This window comes from Pan troglodytes, chromosome 23 (genome assembly GCF_028858775.2).
Source record: "Pan troglodytes isolate AG18354 chromosome 23, NHGRI_mPanTro3-v2.0_pri, whole genome shotgun sequence".
Lineage (NCBI taxonomy): Eukaryota > Metazoa > Chordata > Mammalia > Primates > Hominidae > Pan > Pan troglodytes.
Window position 1 is genome coordinate 39940904 of NC_086016.1, and position 27832 is coordinate 39968735.

The window sequence follows — 27832 nt, forward strand, 5'->3', positions numbered from 1 at the left end:
TCAGGGAGGTAGGCATAATGGGCATTTTGGAAGGTGACCTAGAGTAGAGCACAGAGGGGAGGGATTCACTCCCTTCTGCAGAGACCTGGGTCTCCCTGCCATGGAATAGGGGAGCTGGGGTCTCTGAATGCCTCCCATGTGCATGGCTGCCTGGGCTCCACAGGTCATGTGGACATAGTGGTCCCTGTCCCCAAGGTGCTCCCAGCCAGGTCAGGGGGAGGTGCTATAATGTACATGCTGCTGTGTGTGGAGTTTGTAGTGGGCAGGGGGTCAGCCCCCAACAGGCAGAAGGACCCAGGACACACAGCTTTCTTGGGTGCTTCTGTTGTGTGCCATGAGGGGTGTTTACCGAGGAGAGCAGACGTGGCCCTATCCTGTCCTCCTGCTCCCTTGCTGGGCTCTGTCTTTTCTCAGGTGACATGGGTGTGGGGAGGTTCTGGCTGGGCACCCATCCAGGCTGCTACTGTTCCAGGTATGCTGTGTGCTGTGGGCTCACCTATTTCTCAGCCCCATACTGAGAACCTGGGGATTGCCTGGGCTCAGTACTTTCCTCTGGGCACCCACTTCATGAGGGCCCTCTCTTGCAGCCACAGCGCCTTTGGATGGCCCAACGCTCTGCAGGCCTCTGAGCTCCCAAGGCTCATCTGGCCCCAGGTAGAGGGTGGCAGGACAGCCTTTGTGGGGCAGCTGAAGTTGTAGCCTGACCCTGCCCATGTGCCTCAGGCATCGTTGAACCTTCCCTGGTCCCGGCAAGAGCCTCTTGGGCATTGATTCTGGCTCTGCCTCCCACCTGCTGTGTGTCCTTGAGCAGGCCCCATCCTCCTCTGGGCCTCGGGCTCCCACAGATGGTGAGGGGCTGGCGGCACCAAGTGTCCTGAGTGCTCGAAAGACCCCCTGGTTCCTTGGTGGTGGAGGGCACGGGGGTGGGTCACCTTCGGATTCTCGTGTTTCGTGTCCTGGGCTGCGTGAATATTGGTCTGAAGTTTTGGGGCTGAGAAAAGGCTGAAAACCTTTGAGGGGCTCAGGGCCTTTGGGCTGCTTGGCTCTGCTGGCCCCTCTGGGTGTGTTAGAGGGAGGGGGCAGAACCCCGGGTGCACTTGCTTGTGGGGAACCCCTGTCCCACTGTCACCCCAGGATCAGGGGAGACTTTCAGAGGCAGTGGGGGCCTTGGGGTGCCACCCTGGGTCATTGGGTGGGTGCTGCCCTGTGGGAGCCAAGCCCTGGCTCCTTGCTGTGCCCAGACCTGGGCCCCAGCACCCTCCCTGCTTCAGAAACCCCAGAGCAGCTCCCACCCCGAGAGCCTCTCTCCCTGGGCTGGCACAGGCCTCCACCTGCTCCGCAGCTGCCGAGGGAAAGCTGGGTCAGTGCTTCTTGGAGCATCCCAGGTCTCAGGTGAGGCCTCTGTAAGGGGCTCGCAGTGACGTCTGTTTCCAATGAGCTGGGAAGAGTGGTTGGGAAATAGTGACGTTGCCCGTGTGGTGGGCAGGGCCTTGCCGTGCCCTGGCGGTGGGGCTGCCCGGCCTGTGCTGGCCTCAGAGAGGGCGGGGGTCTCCCCAGAGGCACGGAAGGATGCAGAGCCTGGGCTCTGGGTGTGTGGGTACTGGGCTGTGCAGCAGAGGATGAGATCTTTCTCTGGCAGGGAGGGAGGTACCCTCTGACTCCATCTGCTGGTCAAACACTTCCTGGCTGGGTGACCCTGGGTGAGGAACTTCACCTCTCTGAGCCTCAGAGTCCCCAGCGGGGAGAGGGTGGTTATGAGGCCTGAATGAACTACCATAGCTCTGTCTTGCCCTAAACCCAATGCCATTCTGTGCTTCTAGGGAAACCCCTGCCCTCTTTGAGGCTAGCACAGCCAGGCACCCCCACCAGTGGGGCACAGTAGGGCACTGCCTGCCACATGGGCAAGGTTCTAACCACTACCCCTCAATGCTAGATGGCTGCCCAGGCCCTGAAACAGACAGATTCTCATCCCAGCTTGGGCTCATGGGAAGTATGTGGCCGTGAGCAAATGACTTAACCTCTCTGAACTTGAGTTTACTCAGCTGTGAAATGGTCATTGTAATATCCACTTGGCAGGGTGGTTGGGAGAATTAAACAAGAATGTATAAAAAGGCCAGGTGTGGTAATCCCAGCACTTTGGAAGGCCAAGGCAGGAGGATCACTTGAGCCCAGGAGTTTGAGACCAGCCTGGGCAACAAAGTGAGAACCTGTCTTTACAAAAAAAAAAAAAGTAAATACAAAAAATTAGCCAGGCGTGGTGGTGCAAGCCTGTAGTCCCAGCTTCTCGAGAGGCTGAGCTGGGAGGATTGCTTGAGCCCCAGGAGGCTGAGGCTGCAGTGCAGCCGTGGTTATGCCACAGCTGCACACCAGCCTGGTGACAGAGTGAGACTGTCTCCAAAAAGTGTAAAAAGTATCCAGTGCAGTAACTGACACACGGGAAGAGCTCTGGAAATGGAAATGTTTATTGAATGACTGAGTGCATCAGAGACGGAATTCAAGGAGACTGTCTCTTTGCCTGGGTCCTGCTGGCCCTGGAGTGCTGGCCTGCTTTCCATGTTCCCAAATATGAGGCTGCTGGGGTCCCACGTGCCCTCTTCCCAGGCTCACCCTCTGTCATGTCTCCTTCCCTTTAGTCCTCCTGCAAGGAGAATCCTTTTAACCGGAAGCCATCACCTGCAGCGTCCCCAGTCACAAAGAAGGCCACCAAGGGATCCAAGCCAGTGAGGCCACCTGCCCCTGGACACGGCTTTCCACTCATCAAACGCAAGGTACCAGCTGGGAGCCCCCCGAGACCAGGCTGGCCTGGGCTGGCAACCCCCACTCTGCAGCTGCAGGCTTCCCCTGGGACTCTAAGGAGGCTGGCTGGCTAGGCAGCGGGCCTCAGATGCTCAAGAGAGCACTCTTGGCGGCCCAACTGGAAGGTCTAGCTTGCAGCCTGGAGGGATTTGGAGCAGATCAGCCCTTCACCACCAAAAGCAGTGGGTGGTGCGTTTAATTTGTTACTAACAAGTTCAAGTATCAAGCACTCATGATAACACTGCTACTTAAGCTGATTAGAGTGTTCTCAAGTTTATCTCTGTAATAAGGTCACTCTCACTGACATTGTGATACCCTTTCTGGAGTGGCAGAGAGGAGGCGTTTCCGTGAAGGGCAGGGAGTCATGCCACCTTCTGGAGTGTCTGTTGGTGCTGGGACCAGTGGCATGCAGGGTTGTGGCTGTCCCCACACCGGCCCCTTCCCCACTGGGACCCTGCCTTCTTACCATGCTGGGGTGGGGGACAGGGCCCGGGCCCTGGAGCCACCAGTGGCCAATGCTGGCCAGAGAAGAGGGCAAGGCTCCTGGCAGCAACCAGGCAGGGGAGGGCTCGGCTGGCCGTCAGGTGACCAGGCACTGTTGGGCAGGTCCAGGCTGACCAGTACATCCCTGAGGAGGACATCCATGGAGAGATGGATACCATTGAGCGCCGGCTGGATGCCCTGGAGCACCGTGGGGTGCTGCTGGAAGAGAAGCTGCGTGGCGGCCTGAATGGTGCGGGAGCGGCTGGGAGGGCCTGCTGGGTGGGGCTGGGGGCAGGAGCCTCTATTCCCCGGGGAACTGAGCCAGGCATGGCAGCCAGCCCTGGCCTCAGTGGGTATCTGGCTTCCAGAGGGCCGTGAGGATGACATGCTGGTGGACTGGTTCAAGCTCATCCACGAGAAGCACCTACTGGTGCGGCGAGAGTCCGAGCTCATCTATGTGTGAGTCCCCCCGCCTGGGGCATCCCTCCCTGGAATCTGTAGAGCTTAGAATGGAGAACCCTTACCCTCTTCCCTCATCAGTAACAGCGCAGGGCAGGGCAGCCGGGGCTTGGGCAGAATTGTTAAGAGTCACCTTATTCCCACCCCTAGCTTCAAGCAGCAGAACCTGGAGCAGCGCCAGGCTGATGTCGAGTATGAGCTCCGGTGCCTCCTCAATAAGCCAGGTGAGTGCAGCCACTGGCACTCCCCTGGCACCTGCCCTGGGGCCTGGTGACATGGAGGAGTGGGGGAGCGGGCGGACAAAACCCCAGTAGGATGCACAGGCAGACTGGGGACAGGGCCAGAGGAGGAGGTGCGGGGCAGGGCTGTCTGGGTCACCCCCAAGGATGGGAGAGACTGTAACAGGCAGTAAGCTGGCTGGGGCTGTGGTAGGAGAAGGAACCGGACAGACAGTGTAGGGTGTGGACGTCCGGGGGACCAGGGATGACAGGCTCTCAGTGAATGAAGATCAGGCCCAGGACCAGCCCAGCCTGTTTTGTGCGTGGGTCAGACTGTTCCTTCTTCTGCCACTAACTTGCTGTGTGACCTTGGGCAGGATTCTTAGCCTCACTGAGCCTCAGTGGCTTCAAGTGTAAGATGGGAATGAAGGTCCCCACGTCCTCGGGTGTTCTTGGGACCAGGAGACAGTGGACGTGGACTCTGTACCCTCTAAAGGGCTGATGGCTGATGGTTACCATGTGGCTGAGTTGGGGTTTGGTGAGGAGGGCTCCTCACACGCCCTGTGACCGTGGAATGCAGTGAACCGCAGCTGCAGGCAGAGACCCCAGGACTATGGAGATTCCAGAGTTGGGAGCCAAAGCTTTTGACCACTTTCTTATGGCTCAGGCATGGTGCCAGCCCTGGGCAAGGGCCATCTTGACAAATGGGAAGTGGAGGGCCAGAGAGGTCAAGGGACTTGGCTGTTGGTGACGGGGCTGGGCTTCCATCCATGTCTCTGATCTGGGGCTGTCCCTGCACACACAGCCCCTCCAGACTGTGGGGATGGTGGCAGGGGAACTGTCTACTGACTGGGGAATTTGGGAGGCTGGAGCGTCCCAGGGGAAGCCACAGAATGTCCCAGGCTTCCACTGCCTTGTGTGAGTCACTCCCAACTCTGCAGGAGGCTGGGGCGTGGCCACCACTCAGAGCCACAGCGGCGCCCTGTGGCCAGAGCGGGCACGGCTCCTCTGCCTCCCTGGCTAGCCCGGCCCCAGGGCTTACTGTGGCTTTTCCAGCCCCCGTGTGGTGGCTGTGCGTCCCGGGCTTGTCAGCCTGTCCCGGATGTTGCTTTTGGAAGGTGAAGCTGGTGTATGAGGCCCCGAGTACAGTACACCATGAGGGCCATTGCTTGGGGGCATCAGGCTGCCAGGTTCAAATACCAGCTCCACCTTCACTGTGTGACACTGGTCAAAGATTTCATGTCCCTGAGTCTCAGTTTCCCCACGTGTAGACTGGGGACATAACTTACCCAGGCCCCAGATATGGGAAATGGCAAAGTGGGATTCAAACTTGGGTGGTGATTTGGAGGCCCTACTCTGTCCCCAGAACCAGGTTGGGCCACCTGCTCCTCAATTTTGGCAAGGTGAGGCCATAGGGGAAAGGGGCAGTGGCTGAGGGGGCTTCAGGATATTTATTTATTTATTTTGGGGGGGGTATTTATTTATTTAATAATATTATTATTTTTTTGAGACAGAGTCTCACTCTGTCGCCCAGGCTGGAGTGCAGTGGCGCGATCTCGGCTCACTGCAAGCTCTGCCTCCCGGGTTCATGCCATTTTCCTGCCTGAGCCTCCCAAGTAACTGGGACTACAGGCGCCTGCCACCACGCCCGGCTAATTTTTTGTGTTTTTAGTAGAGACCAGGTTTCACCATGTTAGCCAGGATGGTCTCGATCTCCTGACCTTGTGATCCACCCACCTTGGCCTCCCAAAGTGCTGGGATTACAGGCATGAGCCACTGCGCCTGGCCCTATTTATTTAATTAATTAATTAATTAATTTATTTATTTATTTTTTGAGATGGAGTCTCACTCTGTTGCCCAGGCTGGAGGGCAGTGGCACAATCTCGGCTCACTGCAAGCTCCGCCTCCCCAGGTTGACACCATTCTCCTGCCTCAGCCTCCCTAGTAGCTGGGACTACAGGCGCCTGCCACCCCGCCCGGCTAATTGTTTGTATTTTTAGTAGAGACGGGTTTCACCATGTTAGCCAGGATGGTCTCGATCTCCTGACCTCGTGATCCGCCCACCTCCGCCTCCCAAAGTGCTAGGATTACAGGCGTGAGCCACTGTGCCGAGCCCTGGCCCTATTTGTTATTATTATTATTTTATTTTATTTTATTTTTTTGAGTTGGAGTCTCGCTCTGTTGCCTAGGCTGGAGTGCAGTGGCACGATCTTGGCTTACTGCACGCTCCGCCTCCCAGGTTTACGCCATTCTCCTGCCTCAGCCTCCCATGTAGCTGGGACTACAGGCGCCCGCCACCACACCCGGCTAATTTTTTGTATTTTTAGTAGAGACAAGGTTTCATCATGTTAGCCAGGATGGTCTTGATCTCCTGACCTCGTGATCCACCCACCTCGGCCTCCCAAAGTGCTGGGATTACAGTCGTGAGCCACGGCACCCGGCCTATTATTTTTTTGAGATGGAGTGTCACTGTGACATCCAGGCTGAAGTGCAATGGCGTGAACTCAGCTCACTGCAACCTCCGCCTCCCAGGTTCAAGCGATTTTCCTGCCTCAGCCTCCCCAGTAGCTGGGATTACAGGCGCCCACCACCACGCTTGGCTAAGGATATTTACTTTTTTTTTTTTTTTTTTTGAGACAGAGTCTCGCTCTGTTGCCCAGGCTGGAGTGCAGTGGTGTGATCTGAGCTCACTGCAACCTCCACCTCCCAGGTTCAAGCAATTCTCCTGCCTCAGCCTCCCTAGTAGCTGGGATTTCAGGTGTGTGCCACCACACCCTGCTAATTTTTGTATTTTTAGTAGAGACGAGGTTTCACCATTTGGCCAGGCTGGTCTCGAACTCCTGACCTCTGGTGATCCACCTGCCTCGGCCTCCCAAAGTGCTAGGATTACAGGCGTGAGCCACCGGGCCTGGCCTAGGATATTTATTTGAAGTCAGGGAAGCCTGTGGCGGTAGATGTTGTGGAGGGAAGGCCAAGTGTGGGCACTCATCCCTGGAGCCTGCAGGCTGGGGGAGGGGGAAATACTAGGGCCCCAGTGGGCCCCTGGGGGTGGTCCTGTGGGTTGGCTGGGGCCTTGAGAGGAAAGGAGGCAGGAGGGGCAGCAGGTGTGCCCAGCTTCAGGGGAGCCTCCTGCTGGGCTCCCTGCCCCCAGCATCCCCTCTAGTCTACCTTCCTCCACAGCCTTGGATAAATGTCCCAGTATGTCACTTGGGTTGTGTTGCTTCTCCTGCTGGAGGAGCCCTGGGGTTCCCTGTTGTCTCCTCGCCCCTGCCCCACTCTGTCCCTCCTGAATCTTGCCTCCCGCCAGAAGCCACCTAGTGAACATTTGTTGAATGGATGAATGAACATGAGCATGAGACCCTTGGTGCTGCCCTGTTCTTGCAGCAGGTGCTGTGCTGGCCCTGCTGGGGCCCCTTGCAGGGCTCTTTGGTAGGCAGCCTGGTGTCCTTGGTCTCTTCTGTCACAAGCTTCTTTTCCCTAAGAACTTGTAGGCCCTGGCCGGGCGCGGTGGCTCACGCCTGTAATCCCAGCACTTTGGGAGGCCGAGACGGGTGGATCACGAGGTCAGGAGATCGAGACCATCCTGGCCAACATGGTGAAACCCTGTCTCTACTAAAAATATAAAAAATTAGCCGGGCGTGGTGGCAGGCGCCTGTAGTCCCAGCTACTCGGGAGGCTGAGGCAGGAGAATGGCGTGAACCCGGGAGGCGGAGCCTGCAGTGAGCCAAGATCACGCCACTGCACTCCAGCCTGGGCGACAGAGTGAGACTCCGTCTCAAAAAAAAGAAAAAAAAAAGAACTTGTAAGCCCCACCTATCGGGGCCCTTCCTTTCTGCGCTCTTAGTTTCTTGCATGGTATTTAGCATGGGGCTGGCCTGCCGCACTTAGGCAGTGGCACCTGGTGGCCTGGGGAGGAAGAGGGCTTTCCTACCACTCATGCCCCCTAACTTTTCTCCCTGGGCAGAAAAGGACTGGACGGAGGAGGACCGGGCCCGGGAGAAGGTGCTGATGCAGGAGCTTGTGACCCTCATTGAGCAGCGCAACGCTATCATCAACTGCCTGGATGAGGACCGGCAGAGGTGACATGGCCAGGGGTGGGGGGTCCTGGGGGCAGGGCCAGAGCAGGTCAGGCTCTGGGCCTCATGGGTGGGGCAGCTCCCTGGAGAGCCAAAGACACAGTCCACGCCTCAGGCCAGGCCAGCCCTGCCCTCCTACCAGCGATCCCAGTGCACCGTTGCTCAGCCCTGTGTGGACAGAGAGGGCATCTGCTCCTTCCTCCCATAGGACTCTCAGCTGCCGCTGCTTTTTTTTTTTTTTTTTTTTTGAGACAGCGTTTCACTCTTGTTGCCCAGGCTGGAGTGCAATGGCATAACCTCGGCTCACTACAACCTCTGTCTCCCAGGTTCAAGCGATTCTCCTACCTCTGCCTCCCGAGTAGCTGGGATTACAGGCATGAGCCACCACACCCAGCTACTTTTTGTATTTTTAGTAGAGACGGGGTTTCACCATGTTGGCTAGGCTGATCTCGAACTCCTGACTTCAGGTGATCCACCCACCTTGGCCTCCCAAAGTGCTGGGATTACAGGTGTGAGCCACCACGCCCAGCTTAACTGCTGCTGCTTATTTCAGGGAGGAAGAGGAGGACAAGATGTTGGAAGCCATGATCAAGAAGAAAGGTGAGGCCCTTGCTGGGGATGAGGCTGGTGAGCACTTGAACTTCGGCATTGGGGCTGGAAGGGAGGGACTGGTTGAAGGGAGGGTTGGAGTGGGCACTACCAGGATGGCTGTGCACAAACTCCGCAGCCTCTGTTGTGCAGAGAGGGCTGTGTGTAGCAAGAGAGGCCAGCATACAGCCAGGAAGGCTGTGGCTTAGGCTTGGAGGGTAGCCGTGGGATGCCCTGATGCCTACAGAGACGACTGTGGTATATGGGAGGCATCTTCCCAGGGTGGATTTGCCCTCAGCTGTGCATTCCCCCTTGAGATCTGCAGCTGGTTTTGTTGGAGTCCGTGGGCCCAAACAGCAGTGCTTCCTGGGGACCAAGTGGTGCTTGAAACAGTTAAAAGAGTACTGGACAGGAGATCGAGACCATCAGGGCTAACACGGTGAAACCCCGTCTCTACTAATACAAGAAATTAGTCGGGCGTGGTGGCGGGAGCTTGTAGTCCCAGCTACTCGGGAGGCTGGGGCAGGAGAATGGTGTGAACCCGGGAGGTGGAGTTTGCAGTGAGCCGAGATCACGCCATTGCACTCCAGCCTGGGTGACAGAGCGAGACTCTGTCTCAAAAAAAAAAAAAAAAAGTACTGGACTGTAAGTCAAAGAATTTTTTTTTTTTTTTTTGAGACAGAGTCCCACTCTGTTGTTCAGGCTGGAGTGCAGTGGTGTGATTTTGGCTCACTGCAATCTCTGCCTCCTAGTTTCAAGCAATTCTCCTGTCTCAGCCTCCTGAGTTGCTGGGACTACAGGCGCGTGCCACCACACCCAGCTAATTTTTTTTTTTTTTTTTTTGAGACAGAGTCTTGCTTTTGTCACCCAGGCTGGAGTGCAGTGGTACGATCTCAGCTCACTCAACCTCCGCCTCCCAAGTTCAAGCAATTCTGCTTCAGCTTCCTCAGTAGCTGGGATTAGCTGCCACCACACCCGGCTAATTTTTGTACTTTTAGTAGAGATGGGGTTTCGCCATGTTGGCCAGGCTAGTCTTGAACTCCTGACCTCAAGTGATCCGCTCGCCTCGGCCTGCCAAAGTGCTGGGATTATAGGTGTGAGCCACTGCGCCCGGCCCTGGCTAATTTTTTTGTATTTTTAGTAGAAACGGGGTTTCATCATGTTGACCAGGCTGGTCTCGAACTCCTGGCCTCAAGCGATCTGCCCACCTCGGCCTCCCAAAATGCTGGGATTATAGGCGTGAGCCAGTGTTCCTGGCCAGGATTTGGGTTTTGGTCTTGGTTTTACCAGTACCTCACTTTGTGGCCTTGTGGTTAGGTCTTGACTCAGGCCAAGTCAGACTACTTGAGTTCTAGTCCCAGCTCTGGCACTTATGAGCTGGGTGACTTTGAGCCGGCCACTTTACCACTCTGGTCTCATTCTTCATATCTGCAGAATGCGGGTGAAAATGGCACCCCCTCACAGGTGTGTGCTGGTATTACTGAGATAATGTGTAAAACTTAGCTGAGGGCCCTGGCCCTACAAAGGGCTCAGTTGGTATTAGTCAATTTCAAAGGCCTACATTTTCCTTGTCTATAAAATTAGGGGCTCAGACAGATGATTTTGAAGGTTTCTCTTGCTCTGACAGCATTTGTGTTGTAAGTAACAGAGCTGTGGGCACCAGCCTGGGTGAATCCAGCCTTTTAAAGATAAATGGGGGCCAGGCGCGGTGGCTCACGCCTGTAATGCCAGCACTTTGGGAGGCCGAGGCCGGCAGATCACGAGGTCAGGTGTTCGAGACCAGCCTGGCCAGCATGGTGAAACCCTGTCTCTACTAAAAATACAAAAATTAGCCGCGCATGGCGGCGCTTGCATGTAATCCCAGCTACTTGGGAGGCTGAGGCAGAAGAATCGCCTGAACCCAGGTGGCAGAGGTTGCAGTGAGCCGAGATCGTGCCACTGCATTCCAGCCTGGGCGACAGCGCAAGTCTCCGTCTCAAAAAAAAAAAAAAAAAAAAAGATAAGTGGGGCCAGGCACGGTGGCTCACGCCTGTAATCCCAGCACTTTAGGAGGCTGAGGCGGGCTCATCGCCTGAGGTCAGAAGTTTGAGATCAGCCTGGCCCAACATGGTGTAACCCCGTCTCTACTAAAAATACAAAAATTAGCTGGGTGTGGTGGCACACTTCTGTAATCTCAGCTACTTGGGAGGCTAAGGCGGAGAATTTCTTGAACCAGGAGGCAGAGTTTGCAGTGAGCTGAGACCGCGCCATTGCACTCCAGCCTGGGCGACAGAGACTCTGTCTCAAAAAAAAGAAAAAGAAAAAGATAAATGGATGCCATGCTTCAGAATTCCTGGATTCTAGGCCGAGTGCGGTGGCTCATGCCTGTAATCCTAGCAGTTTGGGAGGCTGAGGCGGGGGGGATCACGAGGTCAGGAGATCGAGAGCATCCTGGCTAACAGTGAAACCCCATCTCTACTAAAAATACAAAAATTAGCCGGGGCGTGGTGGCACCCGCCTGTAGTCCCAGCTACTCGGGAGGCTGAGGCAGGAGAATCGCCTGAACCCAGGAGGCGGAGGTTGCAGTGGGCCAAGATCGCGTCATTGCACTCCAGCCTGGGCGACAAAGCGACTCAGTCTCAAAAAAAAAAAGAATTCCCGGATTCAGCAGAGCTCTTACATGTGCTGACCATCTTGATCTTTCCCCAAACACTGGAGGTGGGGAGGGGGAGGATGGGCCCCATCCTCTAGGTGAAGAGACAGAGGCTGGGAAAGGTGAGTGTCTTGTCCCTCCCAGGCTCCACACAGGAAGTGGTGGGGCTGGCTGAGCCCTGCTGCCCATGTCCAGGCCTGTGTCACTGGGTCTAGCCTGCCCTGGATGTACCCCTCTTCTCCACTTTATTAAGTGCTCCCCTCTCTGTGCTGCAGAGTTCCAGAGGGAGGCTGAACCTGAGGGCAAGAAGAAGGGGAAGTTCAAGACCATGAAGATGTTGAAACTGCTAGGAAACAAACGTGATGCCAAGAGCAAGTCCCCCAGAGACAAGAGCTAACAGCACGAGAAGCCAGTTGGGGATTGCCCCCTCCTGGAGCAGCTCCTGGGCTGTGCTCTGTTTGAAGGGGGTGCCCTGCTCCCCTCAGATCAGTCAGGAGGAAGATGACTAAGGGGAGGGATCCTCTGGGTGATGGCCTCTTCCTCCTCAGGGACCTCTGACTGCTCTGGGCCAAAGAATCTCTTGTTTCTTCTCCGAGCCCCAGGCAGCGGTGATTCAGCCCTGCCCAACCTGATTCTGATGACTGCGGATGCTGTGACAGACCCAAGGGGCAAATAGGGTCCCAGGGTCCGGGGAGGGGCGCCTGCTGAGCACTTCCGCCCCTCACCCTGCCCAGCCCCTGCCATGAGCTCTGGGCTGGGTCTCCGCCTCCAGGGTTCTGCTCTTCCAGGCAGGCCAGCAAGTGGCGCTGGGCCACACTGGCTTCTTCCTGCCCCATCCCTGGCTCTGAGTCTCTGTCTTCCTGTCCTGTGCAGGTGCCCCTGGATCTCAGTTTCCCTCACTCAGGAACTCTGTTTCTGAAGTCTTCAGTTAAGTTTGAGTTTATGACTCAGTGGCCTGTACTGTCAGACGTGAATGGGCCTGACGGGCAAATCCATCCCTCTCTCCCTCACAGTTCCAGGAGCGGCTTCCCTCGTCTCCCCTTACTCCACAGGGAGCCTCCCTTGCCAGGACCAGGGCTGCGACGGCCATGCTGGGGCAGGTGGGTGCTCTGTTAGCTGCTCCCAGTGCTGTCCCAGGCTGCAGTTCTGGTGCCTGGTTGTCAGGTAGGAAGGGTGCACTTGAAGCAGGTGCTCATCTCGGTTCCCTAACGTTTATAGTCTGACCCCTCATTTAGGCTTTCCTCTGCCACCCCGGTCCAGGGAAGAGGCTCGCTCCCGCCCATGGTCATCACTGGTCTGTCTGCTCTGTTGTCTGTTCTCTCCCTGACTCCCTCCCACCGAAGGCCTGATGGCCACTCACCCCTCTGGGATGGCTATGGGAGAGGAGGAGTGATGGGGACCGCCACCTTTTCTGCAGGAAATGTGCCCAGCAGCTCTTGGTCAAAGCACTGTTGCTATAAACTATCTCTGGGATGCCTCTAGGCCCCCTTCCCTCTACACACCTCTGGGAAAAGATCACACTGTATTAACTCTCGAGGAGTTTCCTCACCAATAAACAGACAACCTCAACTGCCAGTGCCCTGCAGCCTCGGGCCACAGCGGCAGCCTTGTTTGCCTTCCCACCTGCCTCTGCCACACCTGGTGGCTGAACATCTCTGGTCGCCCAGAGGCCATGTTGGGGCCATCCTCCAAGAGGGATCTCTGCCCTCACTGCCTGCCACTGGGCAGGATCCCTTTCCTCTGCAGGGAGAGGTGGCTCCTCGGCCATGCAGCCCCTGGCAGGCTCCTTCTAAACATGCCTGTTGACCTGGAGCTGGCACCACCAACTCCAGGGCCTTTCCAGGGCCAGACAGGTAACACGCATGAACCCGAGTGACAGCTCTGACGGGCTGTTTCGGTGTCAGGAGACAAAGCTGGCAGGGGCAGGGGTGAACTGGAGGCAAGTCAAGTCACCTGTGGCCTGTGGGGCTGAATGTGGGCCCGGTGTTGCCAGATCCTTTGTCATAAGAAGCTAGAAATCCAGATTTTATGTGTGTGTAATTTGTAAATGCTGAAAGCTAGCCTGAATTTTTTTTTTTTTTTTTTTGAGACAGAGTCTCGCTCTGTCGCCCAGGCTGGAGTGCAGTGGCGCGATCTCAGCTCACTGCAAGCTCCGCCTCCTGGGTTCACGCCATCCTCCTGCCTCGGCCTCCTGAGCAGCTGGGACTACAGGCGCATGCTACGACGCCTGGCTAATTTTTTGTATTTTTAGTAGAGACGGGGTTTCACCGTGTTAACCAGGATGGTCTCGATCTCCTGACCTTGTGATCCACCCACCTTGGCCTCCCAAAGTGCTGGGATTACAGGCGTGAGCCACCACGCCCGGCCACTAGCCTGAATTTCAATCAAGGGTTGGCTGATACTGTGTGTCCAGGGTGGACTGGATTTGTCCTGGGGGGTTCTCTGGTTTGCTGCCTCCTGACCACATGATGGGGCCTTCAAGGTCGAGGACAACTGTTCCCATTAGATTGCACCCTCTGCCCTCAGGTTCTTGAGGGTGTGTGGACACAGAGGCTTTCCATGGGATGTCCCTGAGCCGGCCCTTGATTAGGGCCTACCATTTACAGGGCCGTTTTATTCTGCAAACCGAAACTTGGGTCATGTGACCTGATGGGATTATGGGACTCCCTCCAGGTGCCCGAGACAAGGTTGATATTTCCAAAATATTTTGGTGATTTACTGGGACAGGCAAATGACAGAATACCGGAGAAGGCAGGGATCGTGGGTGTCAGGAGCCAGAGGGGAGGGGGACAGATGTTCTGTGTATAGGACAAGGTGTCAGGTGACTCCTTCCCAGCAGGGCCTCGCAGATGCACGAGCACGAGCACGGAGCTGGTGGGTTTTGCCCAAGAAAGGTCATGCGGCACATGCAGGGATTGGAACTCCCAGGCCAGGGCTCTAGGTCGCTCCCACCTTTTCATGTTTCTTTCTGTGGCCATGGGTATAGTGGAAAGACATAAAGCTAAAGCCAACTTTTAATCCTGAATGCACTGCTTGCCAGGTAAATGCCCTTGGTTGTGGTATCTTGTTGAGACTTAGTTTTCACAGAGGGATAATGAACCGTTGCAGAGGTTTATTGAGATCATTAACAGAGTGGAATTCAGCACCCGCCACAGCAGCCAGCCATGGGGTGCCCAAGAGGTTGGTTCCCGTTGCCACTTGAAATATGCAAACAGGTAGCTAGAAACCATCTGGGCTTGACAAAGTCTAACGCCTTGAACAAATAAGCTTATCCCTCTGAAAACAAAATGGTGCTTGTAATGACTGGCCAGTTAATCATTGTGGTTGAATACTTGCCTAAGGCGGTAAGAAATCAAATAAGTAAATCCTAAAACAGGAAGAAAGGAATCATATTCATTCCTGAATTCAGAAAACTAAATGAGCAGGCCACAGATCAGAGGTGGTGGGAAGCAGGCCCAATGGATACCTTTAGACACATGTCCTAGTAGGGATGCTCGGGCTTTGCTTCTCTGCGGACGGGGCTGTGAGTCTCAGAGGCTCCATCTGCATTCCGGGGCAGGGGCTAGGCTGCTGAGTATGCCTTGGGGTACTGCAGGGCAGTGCTATGCCACCATCTGACGTGGCAGAAGGCTGGTAGGATGGGCTGGCCTGAGGATGGCCCTGCCTGGCAGAGGAGTGGACTCCAGTGGTTGAGCTTGGGCTACCCTGCCCGTCTCTGGAGACAGATTAAGTGGTGGCAAGACCCTTCCTAAGTTCCTCACTCCTTCTGTGGTCAATGTCTTCCATTTCTCGGAGTTTCTGCAAAGGGCATCAGGGAAAGCAGGTGTATCAGGGCTAGGAAGCTGAGGAGCTGTCACAGCAGTGAGCTAGAGCCTGACCCCTGAACCCTGCCACAGCAGGCCCTGTATTTCCATTCGCACTTGGCGCTGGGCCCTTCCCCTCCCCACTTCCCCGGTTGTTTCTCTTACCTGGGAGATTTCAGCAAGGATGATTCCTCGGTACTGTTTGCCCTGTCCCAGGGCCTCCATGTCAGCCAGGAATTCTTTCCTCTCCTGGATTTCCTTCACCACTGGACAGAGGAGAGGGCTGTCAGGTTCCCGTGAGGGATGCAGGCAGCGGGTTGCCTCTCTTGAGGAGAGGAAGTGGTTCTATTGTCAAATAGTGTTTCTAGGCCAGGCGCGGTGGCTCACGCCTATAATCCCAGCACTTTGGGAGGCCAAGGCAGGTGGATCACGAGGTCAGGAGTTCCAGACCAGCCTGACCAACATGGTGAAACCCCGTGTCTACTAAAAATACAAAAATTAGCCAGGCATGGTGGCGGGCGCTGGTAATCCCAGCTACTCAGGTGGCTGAGGCAGGAGGGATTGCTTGAACCTGGGAAGTGGAGGCTGCAGTGAGCCCAGATCACGCCACTGCACTCTAGCCTGGGCAATAAGAGCAAGACTGTCTCAAAATAAATAAATAAATAAATAGTGTTTCTCACTTGTTGGCCCTTGGCCCTCAGGGATCCCCTGACTGCTCCATCCAATTCTGGGCCCCCTCCTCACATTACCCCCACCCCCAGCATGACTGGTCCATCGGAGTCTTACGCTCTTCAAATCGGTCTAGCTCAGGGGCTGGAGCCTTCTGTCGTGCAGGAGGGGCCTTTCTTTTCCGTTCCTCCAGGTCCTTCCCCGTGGCAAAGATATTTTGGAGTCTTTGTTTCTCCTTCTCCAGATCCCCTGTAGGGCCAAAAAGAAATGGCCTAGTTAGGCTGTAAAGGGTGCCCTTTTTCATGGTCTGTGTTCCCAAGTGCACGTGCTTGCTGCAGGGTGCCTGGTCATGCAGACAGGGCTTCCGTACACCTGCTGCTACCCTGGGTTCTCCTGAGCAATACTGTACTGTCAAGAGAGGCAGGAAGAGGTGGAAAGAACCAAGAAAAGAGTTTGGGTATGGTCTGTAATTCCAACACTTTGGGAGGCTGAGGTGGGAAGATTGCTTAGGACCAGGAGTTCAAGACCAGCCTAATGGATGTAGTGAGACCCTCATCTCTTTTTTTCTTTCTTTTTTTTTTTTTTTGAGACAAGGTCTGACTCTGTCGCCCAGACTGGAGTGCAGTGATACAATTTCGGCTCACTGCAACCTCTCGGGCTCAAGTCATCCTCCCACCTCAGCCTCCCGAGTAGCTGGGACTACAGGTGGACGTCATCGTGCCCAGCTAATTTTTGTATTTTTTTTTTTTTTAGTAGAGATGGAGTTTTGCCATGTTGCCCAGGCTGGTCTCAAACACATGAGCTCAAACGATCTGCCAGCCTCGGCCTCCCAAAGTGCTGGAATTACAGGCATGAGCCATCACGCCTGACCAATATCCTATCTCTAAAAAAAAAAAAAAAAAAAGTCCAGGCACGGTGGCTCACACCTGTAATCCTAGCACTTTGGGAGGCTGAGGCGGGCAAATCACGAGGTCAGGAGTTCGAGACCAGCCCAGCCAACGTGGTGAAACCCCATCTCTACTAAAAATACAAAAAATTAGCTGGGCATGGGCCGGGCGCGGTAGCTCATGCCTGTAATCCCAGCACTTTGGGAGGCCGAGGTGGGCGGATCACGAGGTCAGGAGATCAAGACCATCCTGGCTAACACGGTGAGACCCCACCTCTAATAAAAATACAAAAAAATTAGCCCGGCGTGATGGCAGGTGCCTGTAGTCCCAGCTACTCGGGAGGCTGAGGCAGGAGAATGGCGTGAACCTGGGAGGTGGAGCTTGCAGTGAGCCGAGTTGGCGCCACTGCACTCCAGCCTGGGCGACAGAGCAAGACTCCGTCTCAAAAAAAAAAAAAATTAGCTGGGCAGGGCATGGTGATGGGTGCCTGTAATCCTAGCTACTTGGGAGGCTGAGGCATGAGAATTGCCTGAACCCAGGAGGTGGAGGTTGCAGTGAGCCGAGATCATGCCACTGTACTCCAGCCTGGGTGACAGTGCGAGACTCCGTCTCAAAAAAAGCTGGGTGTGGGGAACACCTGTGGTCCCAGCTATTCTGGAGGCTGAGGCAGGAGGATTGCTTGAGCTCAGGAGTTCTGGCTGCAGTGAGCTATGATCATGCCACTGTATTACAGAATGGGTGACAGAATGAGAGCGACACTGTCTCAAAAAAAAAAAAAAAAAAAAGGCCGGGAGCGGTGGTTTGTGCCTGTAATCCCAACACTTTGGGAGGCCAGGGTGGGCGGATCACTTGAGGCCAGGAGTTCAAGACCAGCCTGGCCAACATGGTGAAACCCCATCTCTACTAAAAAAATTAACTGGACATGGTGGTGGACACTTGTAATCCCAGCTACTCAGGAGGCTGACACATGAGAATGGCTTGAACCCGGGAGGCGGAGGTTACAGTGAGCCGAGATAGCACCACTGCACTCCAACCTGGGCACAGAGTAAGGCTCTGTCTTTAAAAAAAAAAAAAAAAAAAAAAAAAGTTTTGTCAAAACTTAGCAGAGCAAGGCTAAGAAAGCTCAGGAACCTGGGGCCTCGGCGATGCCTGTAGTGGCAACTTATGTATAGGGGCTGCAGGGAGAGGTTAGGCTGTGGCATTGAGCCCTGATAGCCCCTATCATCAGGAAGTGGTAGATTTCAGTTAATCCTGAGTTCTGGAAAAATAAAAAAAAGGACCATCTGACTGGTTTCCTCTGCGCCCTGAATACCCCTAAGCCAACATGTGCTGAGGCTCAAGAGCATTGGTACAAAGTGCATGGGGATTTGATTAGCTACCTTCCCACCTTCCCTGTGGGCTGCTTGTGTCCCTCTCCCTTGTCCTCCCCCAGGGAGATGGAGAAAGGCCCTAGCTGAGACCCTCACTTACTGGTGGCTTGAGGCTTGAACTGCTCCCGGCTGTAGGCCCCGTTGGCTTGACACATGTTGGCAGGCCGGAGGTGGGGACGGGCTGCGAGGATGGGAGGCAGGTAGATGGGCGAGGCTATTTGCTTGGAAGGTAAGACTCTCTGGCTGGATGTTGGGCTGCACTGTAGGGGCAAAGCATCTCCTCCTGGGGAACGAAGAGTTGGGGTGGGAGGACCCACATGGCTTTTTTTTTTTTTTTTTTTTTTTTTTGAGTCTGAGTCTTGCTCTGTCACTCAGGCTGGAGTGCAGTGGCACGATCTCGGCTTACTGCAACCTCTGCCTCTTAGGTTCAAGCGATTCTCCTGCCTCAGTCTCCCAAGTAACTGGGATTACAGGCATGCGCCACCATGCTTGGCTAATTTTTGTATTTTTAGTAGAGACAGGCCATGTTGGCCAGGCTGGTCTTGGACTCCTGACCTCAAGTGATCCACCCACCTCGGCCTCCCAAAGTGCTAGGATTATAGGCATGAGCTATTGCACCTGGCCACTTTTTAAAACTAAAAGTTGGCCGGGCATGGTGGCTCACGCCTGTAATCCCAGCACTTTGGGAGGCCGAGATGGGTAATCACTTGAGGTCAGGAATTCGAGACCACCCTGGCTAACACGGTGTAACCCTATCTGTACTAAAAATACAAAAAATTAGCTGGGCGTGGTGGCGGGTGCCTATAGTCCCTACTGCTCGGGAGGCTGAGGCCGGAGAATGGCATGAACCCGGGAGGCGGGACTTGCAGTGAGCTGAGATTGCACCACTGCACTCCAGCCTGGGCGACAGAGCGAGACTTCGTCTCAAAAAAAAATTAATAGAATAAAAATAAAGGTAATACCTACCTGTTAAAAGAAGTCAAAAGGCCAGGTGCAGTGGCTCACGCCTGTAATCCCAACACTTTGGGAGGCTGAGGTGGGCAGATCACTGGAGGTCAGGAGTTTGAGACCAGCCTGGCCAACATGGTGAAACCCCATGTCTAAAGAAAAACAAAAAAATTAGCCAGGCATTATGACGGGTGCCTGTAATCCTAGCTACTTGGGAGGCTGAGGCGGGAGAATCACTTGAACCCAGGAGGTGGAGGTTGCAGTGAGCCAAGATTGCACCACTGCATTCCAGCCTGGGTGACTGAGCAAGACTGTCTCAAAAAAACCCCCAAAAAACAAAAATTAGCTGGGCGTGGTGATGCAGGCCTGTAATCCTAGCTACTGGGAAGGCTGAGACAGGAGAATCGCTTGAACCCAGGAGGTGGAGGTTGCAGTGAGCTGAGATTGTGCCACTGCACTCCAGCCTGGGCAACAGAGTGAGACTCTGTCTCAAAAAACAAAACAAAACAAAACAAAACAAGTCAAACAGTACAAGGAGTCTTCTCTTCTTCCTTCCAGTCCCACCCCTCTATAATGAATGAGTGATAATGGTAACAGTTTGGTGGTCTCCTTCCTTTTTGATGCTTATACAAACATGTTCAAAGATATATGTGCATATAAGATTCTTTCAAACACTGGATCATACTGTAATATATTAAAATAACAGACTCTTTTCACTTAACATTTTTTCATGGATATCTGTCCAGATCAATCCATTTATATATAACTTATTTTTTATAGCTATATACTAGTATCCTTAGAATGGATACATTATTTATTCAGCTCACCTCCTTGTTTCAGAAATTTAGGTTATTTCTAGGTTTGTTTTTTACTACTTCAAACAATGCTGCAATAAACATTCTTGTACATCAAATCTTTGTACTGATGCTTTAATTTCTATGGATGGTTCCTAAAACTTTCTGTGTGGTGCATGGACAAGCAGGGACAGTTTGGATGATAGCAGGTACCTATCCCTCCCGCTGTCCATCCCCCCGCTTGGCCATCCCTGGGGCTTCTCCCCCAGGCGATCCAAGTGTGTCACCTGTCTGGTCAGTTGACCCCACCTCTCAACTGCCATAAAGCCCAGCTTAGAGCAGGTCCCATCCATTGTTTTTTGTTTGTTTGTTTGAGACAGAGTCTCCCTCTGTTGCCCAGGCTGGAGTGCAGTGGCATGATCTTGGCTCTCTGCAACCTACACCTCCTGGGTACAAGCAATTCTTGTGCCTCAGTCTCCTGAGTAGCTGGGATTATGGTATGTGCCACCACGCCTGGCTAATTTTTTGTTTTTTGTTTTTTGTTTTTTTTTTGAGACAGAGTTTTGTTCTTGTCACCCAGGCTAGAGTGCAATGGTGTGATCTCAGCTCACTGCAACCTCTGCCTCCTGGGTTCAAGCTATTCTCCCGCTTCAGCTTCCCAAGTAGCTGGGACTACAGGCCCGGGTCACCACACCTGGCTAATTTTTGTATTTTTAGTAGGGATGGAGTTTCACCATGTTGGCCAGGGTGGTCTTGAACTCCTGACTTTGGGTGATCTGCCTGTCTCGGCCTCTGAATGTGCTGGGATTACAGGCATGAGCCACCGCACCTGGCTCATCCACTGTTTTGATCTGGGTGCCTGTCTACTTTTTCTGCCCGTCCAGCCTTTACAAGGTCAATTCCCCAGGAGCGAGCGGTCAGAAGTATTAATTTTTTTGGTCACACACCCAAAAATTTTGCTGTAGAGAGAGGTTTCACTGTGTTGCCCAGGCTGGCCTTGAACTCCTGGGCTCATGTGATTCTCCTGCCTCAGCTTCCTGAGTAGCTGGGACTACAGGTACACCTCAGTATGTATGTGTTTTGCCAGGCTGGTCTTGAACTCTTGGGCTCAAGCAATCCTCCTGCCTTAGCCTCCCAAAGTGATAGGATTATAGGTATAAGCCACCACAGCTGACCTGTTTTTTTATTTTTTATTTTTTGTTTTTGAGACGATGTCTTGCTCTGCCACCCACGCTGGAGTGCAGTGGTATGGTCTCGGCTCACTGCACCCTCTGCCTGCTGGGTTCAAGTGATTTTCCTGCCTCAGCCTCCTGAGTAGCTGGTATTACAGGCATCCACCATCATGCCCAGCTAATTTTTGTATTGGCGTAGAGACAGGGTTTTACCATGTTGGCCAGGCTGGTCTTGAACTCTTGACCTCAGGTGATCTGCCCGCCTCAGCCTCCCAAAGTGCTGGGATTACAGGTGTGAGCTCCCACACCCGGCCTGACCTGTTTTTATTTTAATTTAATTTAATTTTATTTTAATTATTTTGAGATTAGGCTCCACTCGGTCGCCCAGGCTGGAGTGCAGTGGTGCAATCACAGCTCATTGCAGCCTTGACCTCCCAGGGTCAAGTGATCCTCCCACCTCAACCTCCTGAGTAGCTGGGACTACAGGTTGGCACCACCACACCTGGCTAATTTTAAAAAATTTTGGGGGCTGGGTGCAGTGGCTCATGCCTGGAATCCCAGCACTTTGGGAGGCCGAGGCAGGCAGATCACGAGGTCAGGAGTTCGAGACCAGCCTGGCCAACATAGTGAAACCCAGTCTCTACTAAAAATACAAAAATTAAGCCGGGCATGGTGGCGCACGCCTGTAATCCTAGCTAGTCAGGACGCTGAGGCAGGAGAATTGCCTGAACCCAGGAGGCGGAGGTTGTAGTGAGCCGAGATCATGCCACTGCACTCCAGCCTGGGCGACAGAGAGAGAGACTCATCTCAAAACAAAACAAAACAAAAAAGTTGGCCAGGCGTGGTGGCTCACTCCTGTAGTCCCAGCACTTTGGGAGGCCGAGGTGGGCGGATCATGAGGTCAGGAGATCGAGACCATCCTGGCTAACATGATGAAACGCCATCTCTACTAAAAATACAAAAAATTAGCCGGGCGTGGTGGTGGGCACCTATAGTCTCAGCTACTTGGGAGGCTGAGGCAGGAGAATGGCATGAACCCGGGAGGCAGAAGTTGCAGTGAGCCGAGATTGCGCCACTGCACTCCAGCCTGGGCGACAGAGTGAGACTCTGTCTCAAAAAAAAAAAAAAAAAAGGTTTTGTGGAGATGAGGTCTTGTGGCTTGTGGTGTTGCCCGGGCTGGTCTTGAACTCCTGGGCTTAAGCCATCCTCCCACCTCAGCCTCCCAGTGTTGGAATTACAGGCATGAGCCACGTGCCCGGCTGTCTTTGTTTTTTTTTATATGAGGTCCTCTCTCCCTTAACATGGAGAAGCATTAAAAGTGTGGCCCCAGATCCCTCTGTCCAGGAAGCCTCTGTGGACTGCCCCTTACTTTTCATGATGTCCATGATGTGGCGCTGCTGGATGTTCGTCAGTTTGGATTCCTTCATCATCACTGCACGACAAAGCATTCTATGAGGTCTCTTGGGCTGCAAGCGGATGCCTTCACCTGACACCCTACTGAAATTTAAAACCCTACATCCTAGCCCCATTCTGCACTGAGCATGCCTTCTCTATCTTTCCTGCTTTGTTTTTTCTATAGCACTTACGACCACCTAAAATTCTATATATTTTATTTTATTGTTATCCTTCTATATTAGCTGTATGATAAGAATTTTTGCTGGTTTAATAAAATTTCTGCCCTCTGTTAAATATTTTTTCCTCTTTCTCTTTTTTTTTTTTTTTTTTTTTTTTTGAGATGGAGCTTCCATCTTGTTGCCCAGGCTGGAGTGCAGTGGCGCGACCTCAGCTCACTGCAATCTCCACCTCCTGGGTTCAAGGAATTCTCCTGCCTCAGCCTCCCGAGTAGCTGGGATTACAGACATGCGCCACCACGCCCGGCTAATTTTGTACTTTTAGTAGAGACTGGGTTTCTCCATGTTGGTCAGGCTGGTCGTGAACTCCTAACCTCAGGTGATCTGCCCACCTTGGCCTCCCAAAGTGCTGGGATTACCGGCTTGAGCCACCTCATTTTCTTTCACTGCTGTATCCCCAGCACCTAAAACAGAGTCTAAGGCACATGGTAGACTTAAAAATGCTGTTGTTGGAAAAAAACAAAAAAGTTGTTGAGTAAAAGAACACATGAACACTTGTTCATCATGTTTCAGGGGCTGGAGCTACAATTGTGAGCCGAAACAGGCACGGTTCCTGCCTGATGAAATTCATGATCTGGAGGGATAGATGGGACACCAAATAACTGACTACAGCTTGTGCTAAGCCCAGTGAAGGAAAATGTGTGAGGGCGCATAACAGTTGATCCTACTGTGGTGGTGAGGAGCAGAAGTCTTCCTCGGGAAAGTTGAAAGTATGATCTAAAGGATGCATAGGAGTTAACTACTCTAAAAATTTTAGTTCTTTGACTTTTGGCAAGGTGTAGCACCTTGAACCTTCCCCTCCCCCCCGCCCCGCCCCGCCCCGCCCCCAACTAAGGCATATGCAGTAGAATTTTGAAGCTTTCTGAACCCCAGGCTCCTTATCTGTAAAGGAAAATAGTGCTAAGCCATAGGTCAGGTATGGGGGAACTGAGTTACAGAGGGTAACTACCACCATTCTTCTCTCATCCTTTAACTCAGGGGTCCCCAACCCCCCGTCCGTGGACTGGTACCAGTCCCTGGCCTGTTAGGAACCGGGCCGCACAGCAGGAGGTGAGCGGCAGGCTAGCGAGCCTCACCGCCTCCTTTCAGGTCAGTGACGGCCTTAGATTCTCATAGGAGCGCGAACCCTATTGTGAACTGCGCACGCGAGGGATCTAGGTTGCACGCTCCTTATGAGAATCTAATACCTGATGATCTGAGGTGGAACAGTTTCATCCCGAAACCATTCTCCACACCTCCGTCAGTGGAAAAATTGTCTTCCACGAAACCGGTCCCTGGTGCCAAAAAGGCTGGGATCGCTGCTTTAACGCACTGACCTCTGAGCAGCTCGCAGGTCCCCGGGGTGTAAGTGGTGGTCTTGGGGCGGCGCCGGAACCCAGTTCCTTTGGTCACTACCTCCATCTGCTTCTGTGAAGCCATGGGAGGACTCTGAGGAGGGAAAGACGCAATGACACACCCCCTGTCTCCTGTCCCTAATCTCTGTTCCCCGACGCCCAACACCCCCAGAAGTCTGGAAGCGGGGATCGAGCCAGAGAATGATGCCGCCAGTTAATATTGCGACAGTGCCCAAACCTCCCATCCAGACACACAGATACACACACACAGTCCTCATTCTGACCCAGCGCCTGTGGCAGGGAAGTCTCCTCGGGAGGGAGTGTTAACACAGCCATGGTCACAACAGTACCCACTGAGTGATATGCCAAAATTGAAATTTCACCCTAAGACCCTCTCTGGGTGCTCCCCTCTCCACATAGAAGTGGGCTCCCGGAGGCGGTGACCACTGCTTTACAGCCGCATCCGCACCGGTGCCACGCAGAAATACTGCGCGACCTGGGCTGCTGGAGCTGGCAGCTAGCGCCTCTGGCTACTATAGAAACGCGCGCACACCAGTCAGCGCATGCGCACTTTCCCCGCTCTGTCCTGCCTCCCGGAAGTGATTTCCTCTGGGTTACGGCGCAGGCGCAAGATAAGCTAGGAGCCGCGCGAGTCGTAGTGTCGCTGTTTGCGGGTCTCCGCGCGGGACCGGGGCGCAGCGGGGTCGCTGAGGCGAGGGTGTCATGTCAGACAACGAGGACAAGTGAGTGCGGGAGCGGAGTGGCCTTTGCGGCAACCTTGGAAGGGGCGGATGAGGCAAGGCTTGGGTCGGCTGAGGAGCCTGGCGTCTAGGGCAATGTCTGAGGGGACTGGGGTCCTGAGGGGGCCGGCGGAGCCGAGGAAGGGAAGGGCGGGCGACCCAGGAGCACAGCCCCGGCTGGAGGCACAGGAGGGCCCAGGCTCGAGGGTCCAGAGGGGATCCGTAGAAAAGGTGTCCTTCAGCAAATGTTCCAGCGAGCCGGGCTCTGTGTCATGCAGTGGGAATATTGAGGTGAATGAACAATCGTCCCTGCCTTTCCACGTGCTCACTTTCTAGAACAGGGGTCACAGGCCCATAAGTAAGCAAGCAAGCAGGTAACGGTGGTCGCGTGAGCTTCCCCAGTTCTAGAAGTATGTAGTATAGGAGTACTCCAGAGGAGGGTCTGGGGCAGCTCCACCGGGTGGCATTAAATAAAAGTATGGGACGGTCCTTTGCAGTATTTTTTTTTTTTTTTTGAAACAGAGTCTTGCTCTGTCGCCCAGGCTGGAGTGCAGTGGCGCGATCTCGGCTCACTGCAGCCTCCGCCTCCGGGGTTCAAGGGATTCTCCTGCCTCAGCCTCCCGACTAGCTGGGATTATGGGCGTGCACCACCACGCCTTGCTAATTGTTTGTAGTTTTAGTAGAGACGGGTTTCACCATGTTGGCCAGACTGGCCTCGAACTCCTGAGCTTGTGATCCACCCGCCTCGGCCTCCCAAAGTGCTGGGATCACAGGCGTGAGCCACCGTGCCCGGCCTGCTTGTAGTAATCTAGATGAGAGAAGTCAGTAGCTTATAGTAGGGTGGTAGGAGTAGAGGTGGTGAGAACTGGTTTTGAATTCTGGATATATTACTGTTTTAAAGATAGAGCCCAAAAATTACCTGTTGGATGTGTGGGTGCAAAGAGAGCTAGTCTGAGGATAAAAATAAGAAACGTGTGGGATTGCTACCGCATTCCCAGTGAGTGTCAGTAGAGAAGAGGAGATGACCCGTGGCTGAGCATTAGGGCATTTGGACATTGAGTGCTTGGGGGAAAAGAGAAGCCGGGGAGGTGGGGGAACACCAAGAGGGTGAGGTGTCCTTGGAGTCAAGTGAGGAGAGCAAGTGGCCTAATGTGCCAGCTGATAGATCAGGCTAAATGAGAAGGAGAGTTGGCCATTGGATTTAGCAACGTGGAGATCATTAATGAGCTTGGAAAGTGGTTTTGATGGAGCTGTTGGGGTGAAAGGCTTTTTGGAGTGAGATTATGACAAAATGGGAAGAGGAAGATAGTGAGGGTGGACAGCTCTTTCACACATTTTTGCTTCAAAGGACACCATGGAATTAGGGCTATAGGGGGAGAGAGAAGAGAAATAAGGGTTTTTTGTTTGTTTGTTTTTGTTTTTTTAGATGAGGAAAAGCACATGTTGAAATGCTGATGGGGCCGGGTGCTGTGGCTTACACCTCTAATCCCAGCACTTTGGGAGGCCGAGGAGGGTGGATCACCTGAGGCCAGGAGTTCGAGACCAGCCTGGTCAACATGGTGAAACCCCATCTTTACTAAAAATACAAAAATTAGCTGGGCATGGTGGCGTGTGCCTATAATCCCAGCTACTCGGGAGGCTGAGACAGGAGAATTGCTTGAACCCAGGAGGCGGAGGTTGCAGTGAGCCAAGATCACGCCATTGCACTCCATCCTGGACAACAGAGCGAGACTTTGTCTCAAAAAAAAAAAAAAATGCTGATGGGAATGATCCAGTAGAGAGGGAAACAGTGATGACGAATGAGTACTAGCAATATTTGGGGGCAGATGGGGAAAAATTGAAGGGGTAAAATGGAACAAAAGTCGGATTTACTTCTTCTTCTTCTTCTTATTTTTTATTTTTTGAGAAGGAGTCTCACTGTGTCACCCAGGCTGGAGTGCAGTGGGGTGACCGTGGCTCAGTGCACCCTCCGCCTCTCGGGTTCAAGCAATTCTTGTGCCTCAGCCTCCTGAGTAGCTGGGATTACAGGCGCCCACGACCACACTCGGCTAATTTTTTTGTATTTTTAGCAGAGACGAGATTTCTCCATGTTGGCCAGGCTGGTCTTGGACTCCTGACCTCAAGTGATGCACCCACCCCGGCCTCTCAAAGTGCTGGGATTACAGACGTGAGCCACTGCACCCAGCTGATTTACTTATTAAGTAAATATTTATTGAGTGCTTCCTACACACTGGGCGAGACACAGATCTCTGCCCTCTTTGATTTTTTTGTTTGTTTGTTTTTTGTTTTGCGGTGGCGGGGGGTTTTTGAGACGGAGTTTCACTCTTGTTGCCCAGGCTGGAGTGCAATGGCGTGATCTCAGCTCACCACAACCTCCGCCTCCTGGGTTCAAGTGATTCTCCTGCCTCAGCCTCCCAAGTAGTTGGGATTACAGGCATGTACCACCACCACTCCCGGCTAATTTTGTATTTTTAGTAGAGATGGGGTTTCATCATGTTGGTCAGGCTGGCCTTGAACTCCACCCGCCTTGGCCTCCCAAAGTGCTGGGATTACAGGCTTAATCCCAGAGCCACAATACAAAGCCACCATGCCCGGCCTCTGAATTTTTTTTTTTTTAATTTTTCTTATTTATTTTGAGACAGGTCCTTGTTCTGTCACCCATGCTGGAGTACAGCGGTGCAATCTTGGCTCGCTGCAACCTCCACCTCCTGGGTTCAAGCAATTCTTGTGACTCAGCCCCCCAAGTAGCTGGTATTACAGACATGTGCCACCATGCCCGGCTAATTTTTGTATTTTTAGTAGAGATGGGGTTTTGCCTTGTTGGCCAGGCTGGTCTTGAATTCCTGGCCTCAAGTGATCCACCCACTTCAATCTCCGAAAGTACCAGGATTACAAGTGTGATCCACCGTGCCCGGCCCCTCTTTGATTCTTTTAAGTGATGCTCTAAGTAATTGATCTCTTCTTCCTGTACAGTTTTGATGGCGACGACTTTGATGATGTGGAGGAGGATGAAGGGCTAGATGACTTGGAGAATGCCGAAGAGGTCAGTATTCAGCCTCAGGCTCCCACCTCTGCAGCCCAAGCTGCCAAATCGTCTGGCAGGTGATGATTAGCTGAATGTGTCTGCCTTCTATTTGTGGTCAAGGCCCCTGCCATAAGCATTCCCAGTTAAGAGTGAGCTGTGTTCCAGTCTTGCATAGCAGAACAGCCCTGCAGGGTGGGCCTGAAAGCT

The 27832-nt window shown here is 53.5% G+C and overlaps 3 protein-coding genes across 18 annotated transcripts in view; 2 read left to right on the forward strand and 1 right to left on the reverse strand.

Moving 5' to 3' along the window:
* MICALL1 (MICAL like 1) overlaps positions 1-12827 on the forward strand; it is a 36054-nt gene extending 23227 nt beyond the window's left edge. For 3 of the 6 annotated variants that reach the window (XM_016939152.4, XM_016939151.4, XM_016939154.4), the window contains exons 10-16: positions 2634-2768; positions 3403-3529; positions 3648-3738; positions 3889-3962; positions 7921-8035; positions 8586-8659; positions 11528-12827. In XM_016939152.4, the coding sequence (XP_016794641.2) occupies positions 2634-2768; positions 3403-3529; positions 3648-3738; positions 3889-3962; positions 7921-8035; positions 8586-8659; positions 11528-11649 (738 nt within the window). In that variant the 3' untranslated portion in view covers positions 11650-12827. The remainder of the gene's footprint in view (positions 1-2633; positions 2769-3402; positions 3530-3647; positions 3739-3888; positions 3963-7920; positions 8036-8585; positions 8660-11527) is intronic. The other 3 variants (XM_054675593.2, XM_016939153.4, XM_054675594.2) reach the window with 1 other exon arrangement.
* A 1522-nt stretch (positions 12828-14349) lies between these two features.
* On the reverse strand, positions 14350-24423 carry C22H22orf23 (chromosome 22 C22orf23 homolog). Of its 8 annotated transcripts, none has more exons than XM_016938752.4 (7): positions 24126-24423; positions 23843-23954; positions 22265-22327; positions 18082-18264; positions 15842-15973; positions 15221-15321; positions 14350-15050 (listed from the first exon to the last, which is right to left on the reverse strand). In XM_016938752.4, exons 2-7 carry the CDS (start codon positions 23943-23945, stop codon positions 14979-14981), a joined length of 654 nt encoding a protein of 217 aa, XP_016794241.1. In that variant the 5' UTR covers positions 23946-23954; positions 24126-24423; the 3' UTR covers positions 14350-14978.
* Positions 24424-24458: 35 nt separating this feature from the next.
* The window catches only part of POLR2F (RNA polymerase II, I and III subunit F), an 86109-nt gene continuing 82735 nt past the window's right edge, over positions 24459-27832 (forward strand). For 3 of the 4 annotated variants that reach the window (XM_016939157.4, XM_009438372.5, XM_515126.7), the window contains exons 1-2: positions 24459-24603; positions 27574-27643. In XM_016939157.4, coding sequence (XP_016794646.1) covers positions 24584-24603; positions 27574-27643 — 90 coding nt within the window. In that variant the 5' untranslated portion in view covers positions 24459-24583. The remainder of the gene's footprint in view (positions 24604-27573; positions 27644-27832) is intronic. The other variant, XM_009438374.5, reaches the window with a different exon arrangement.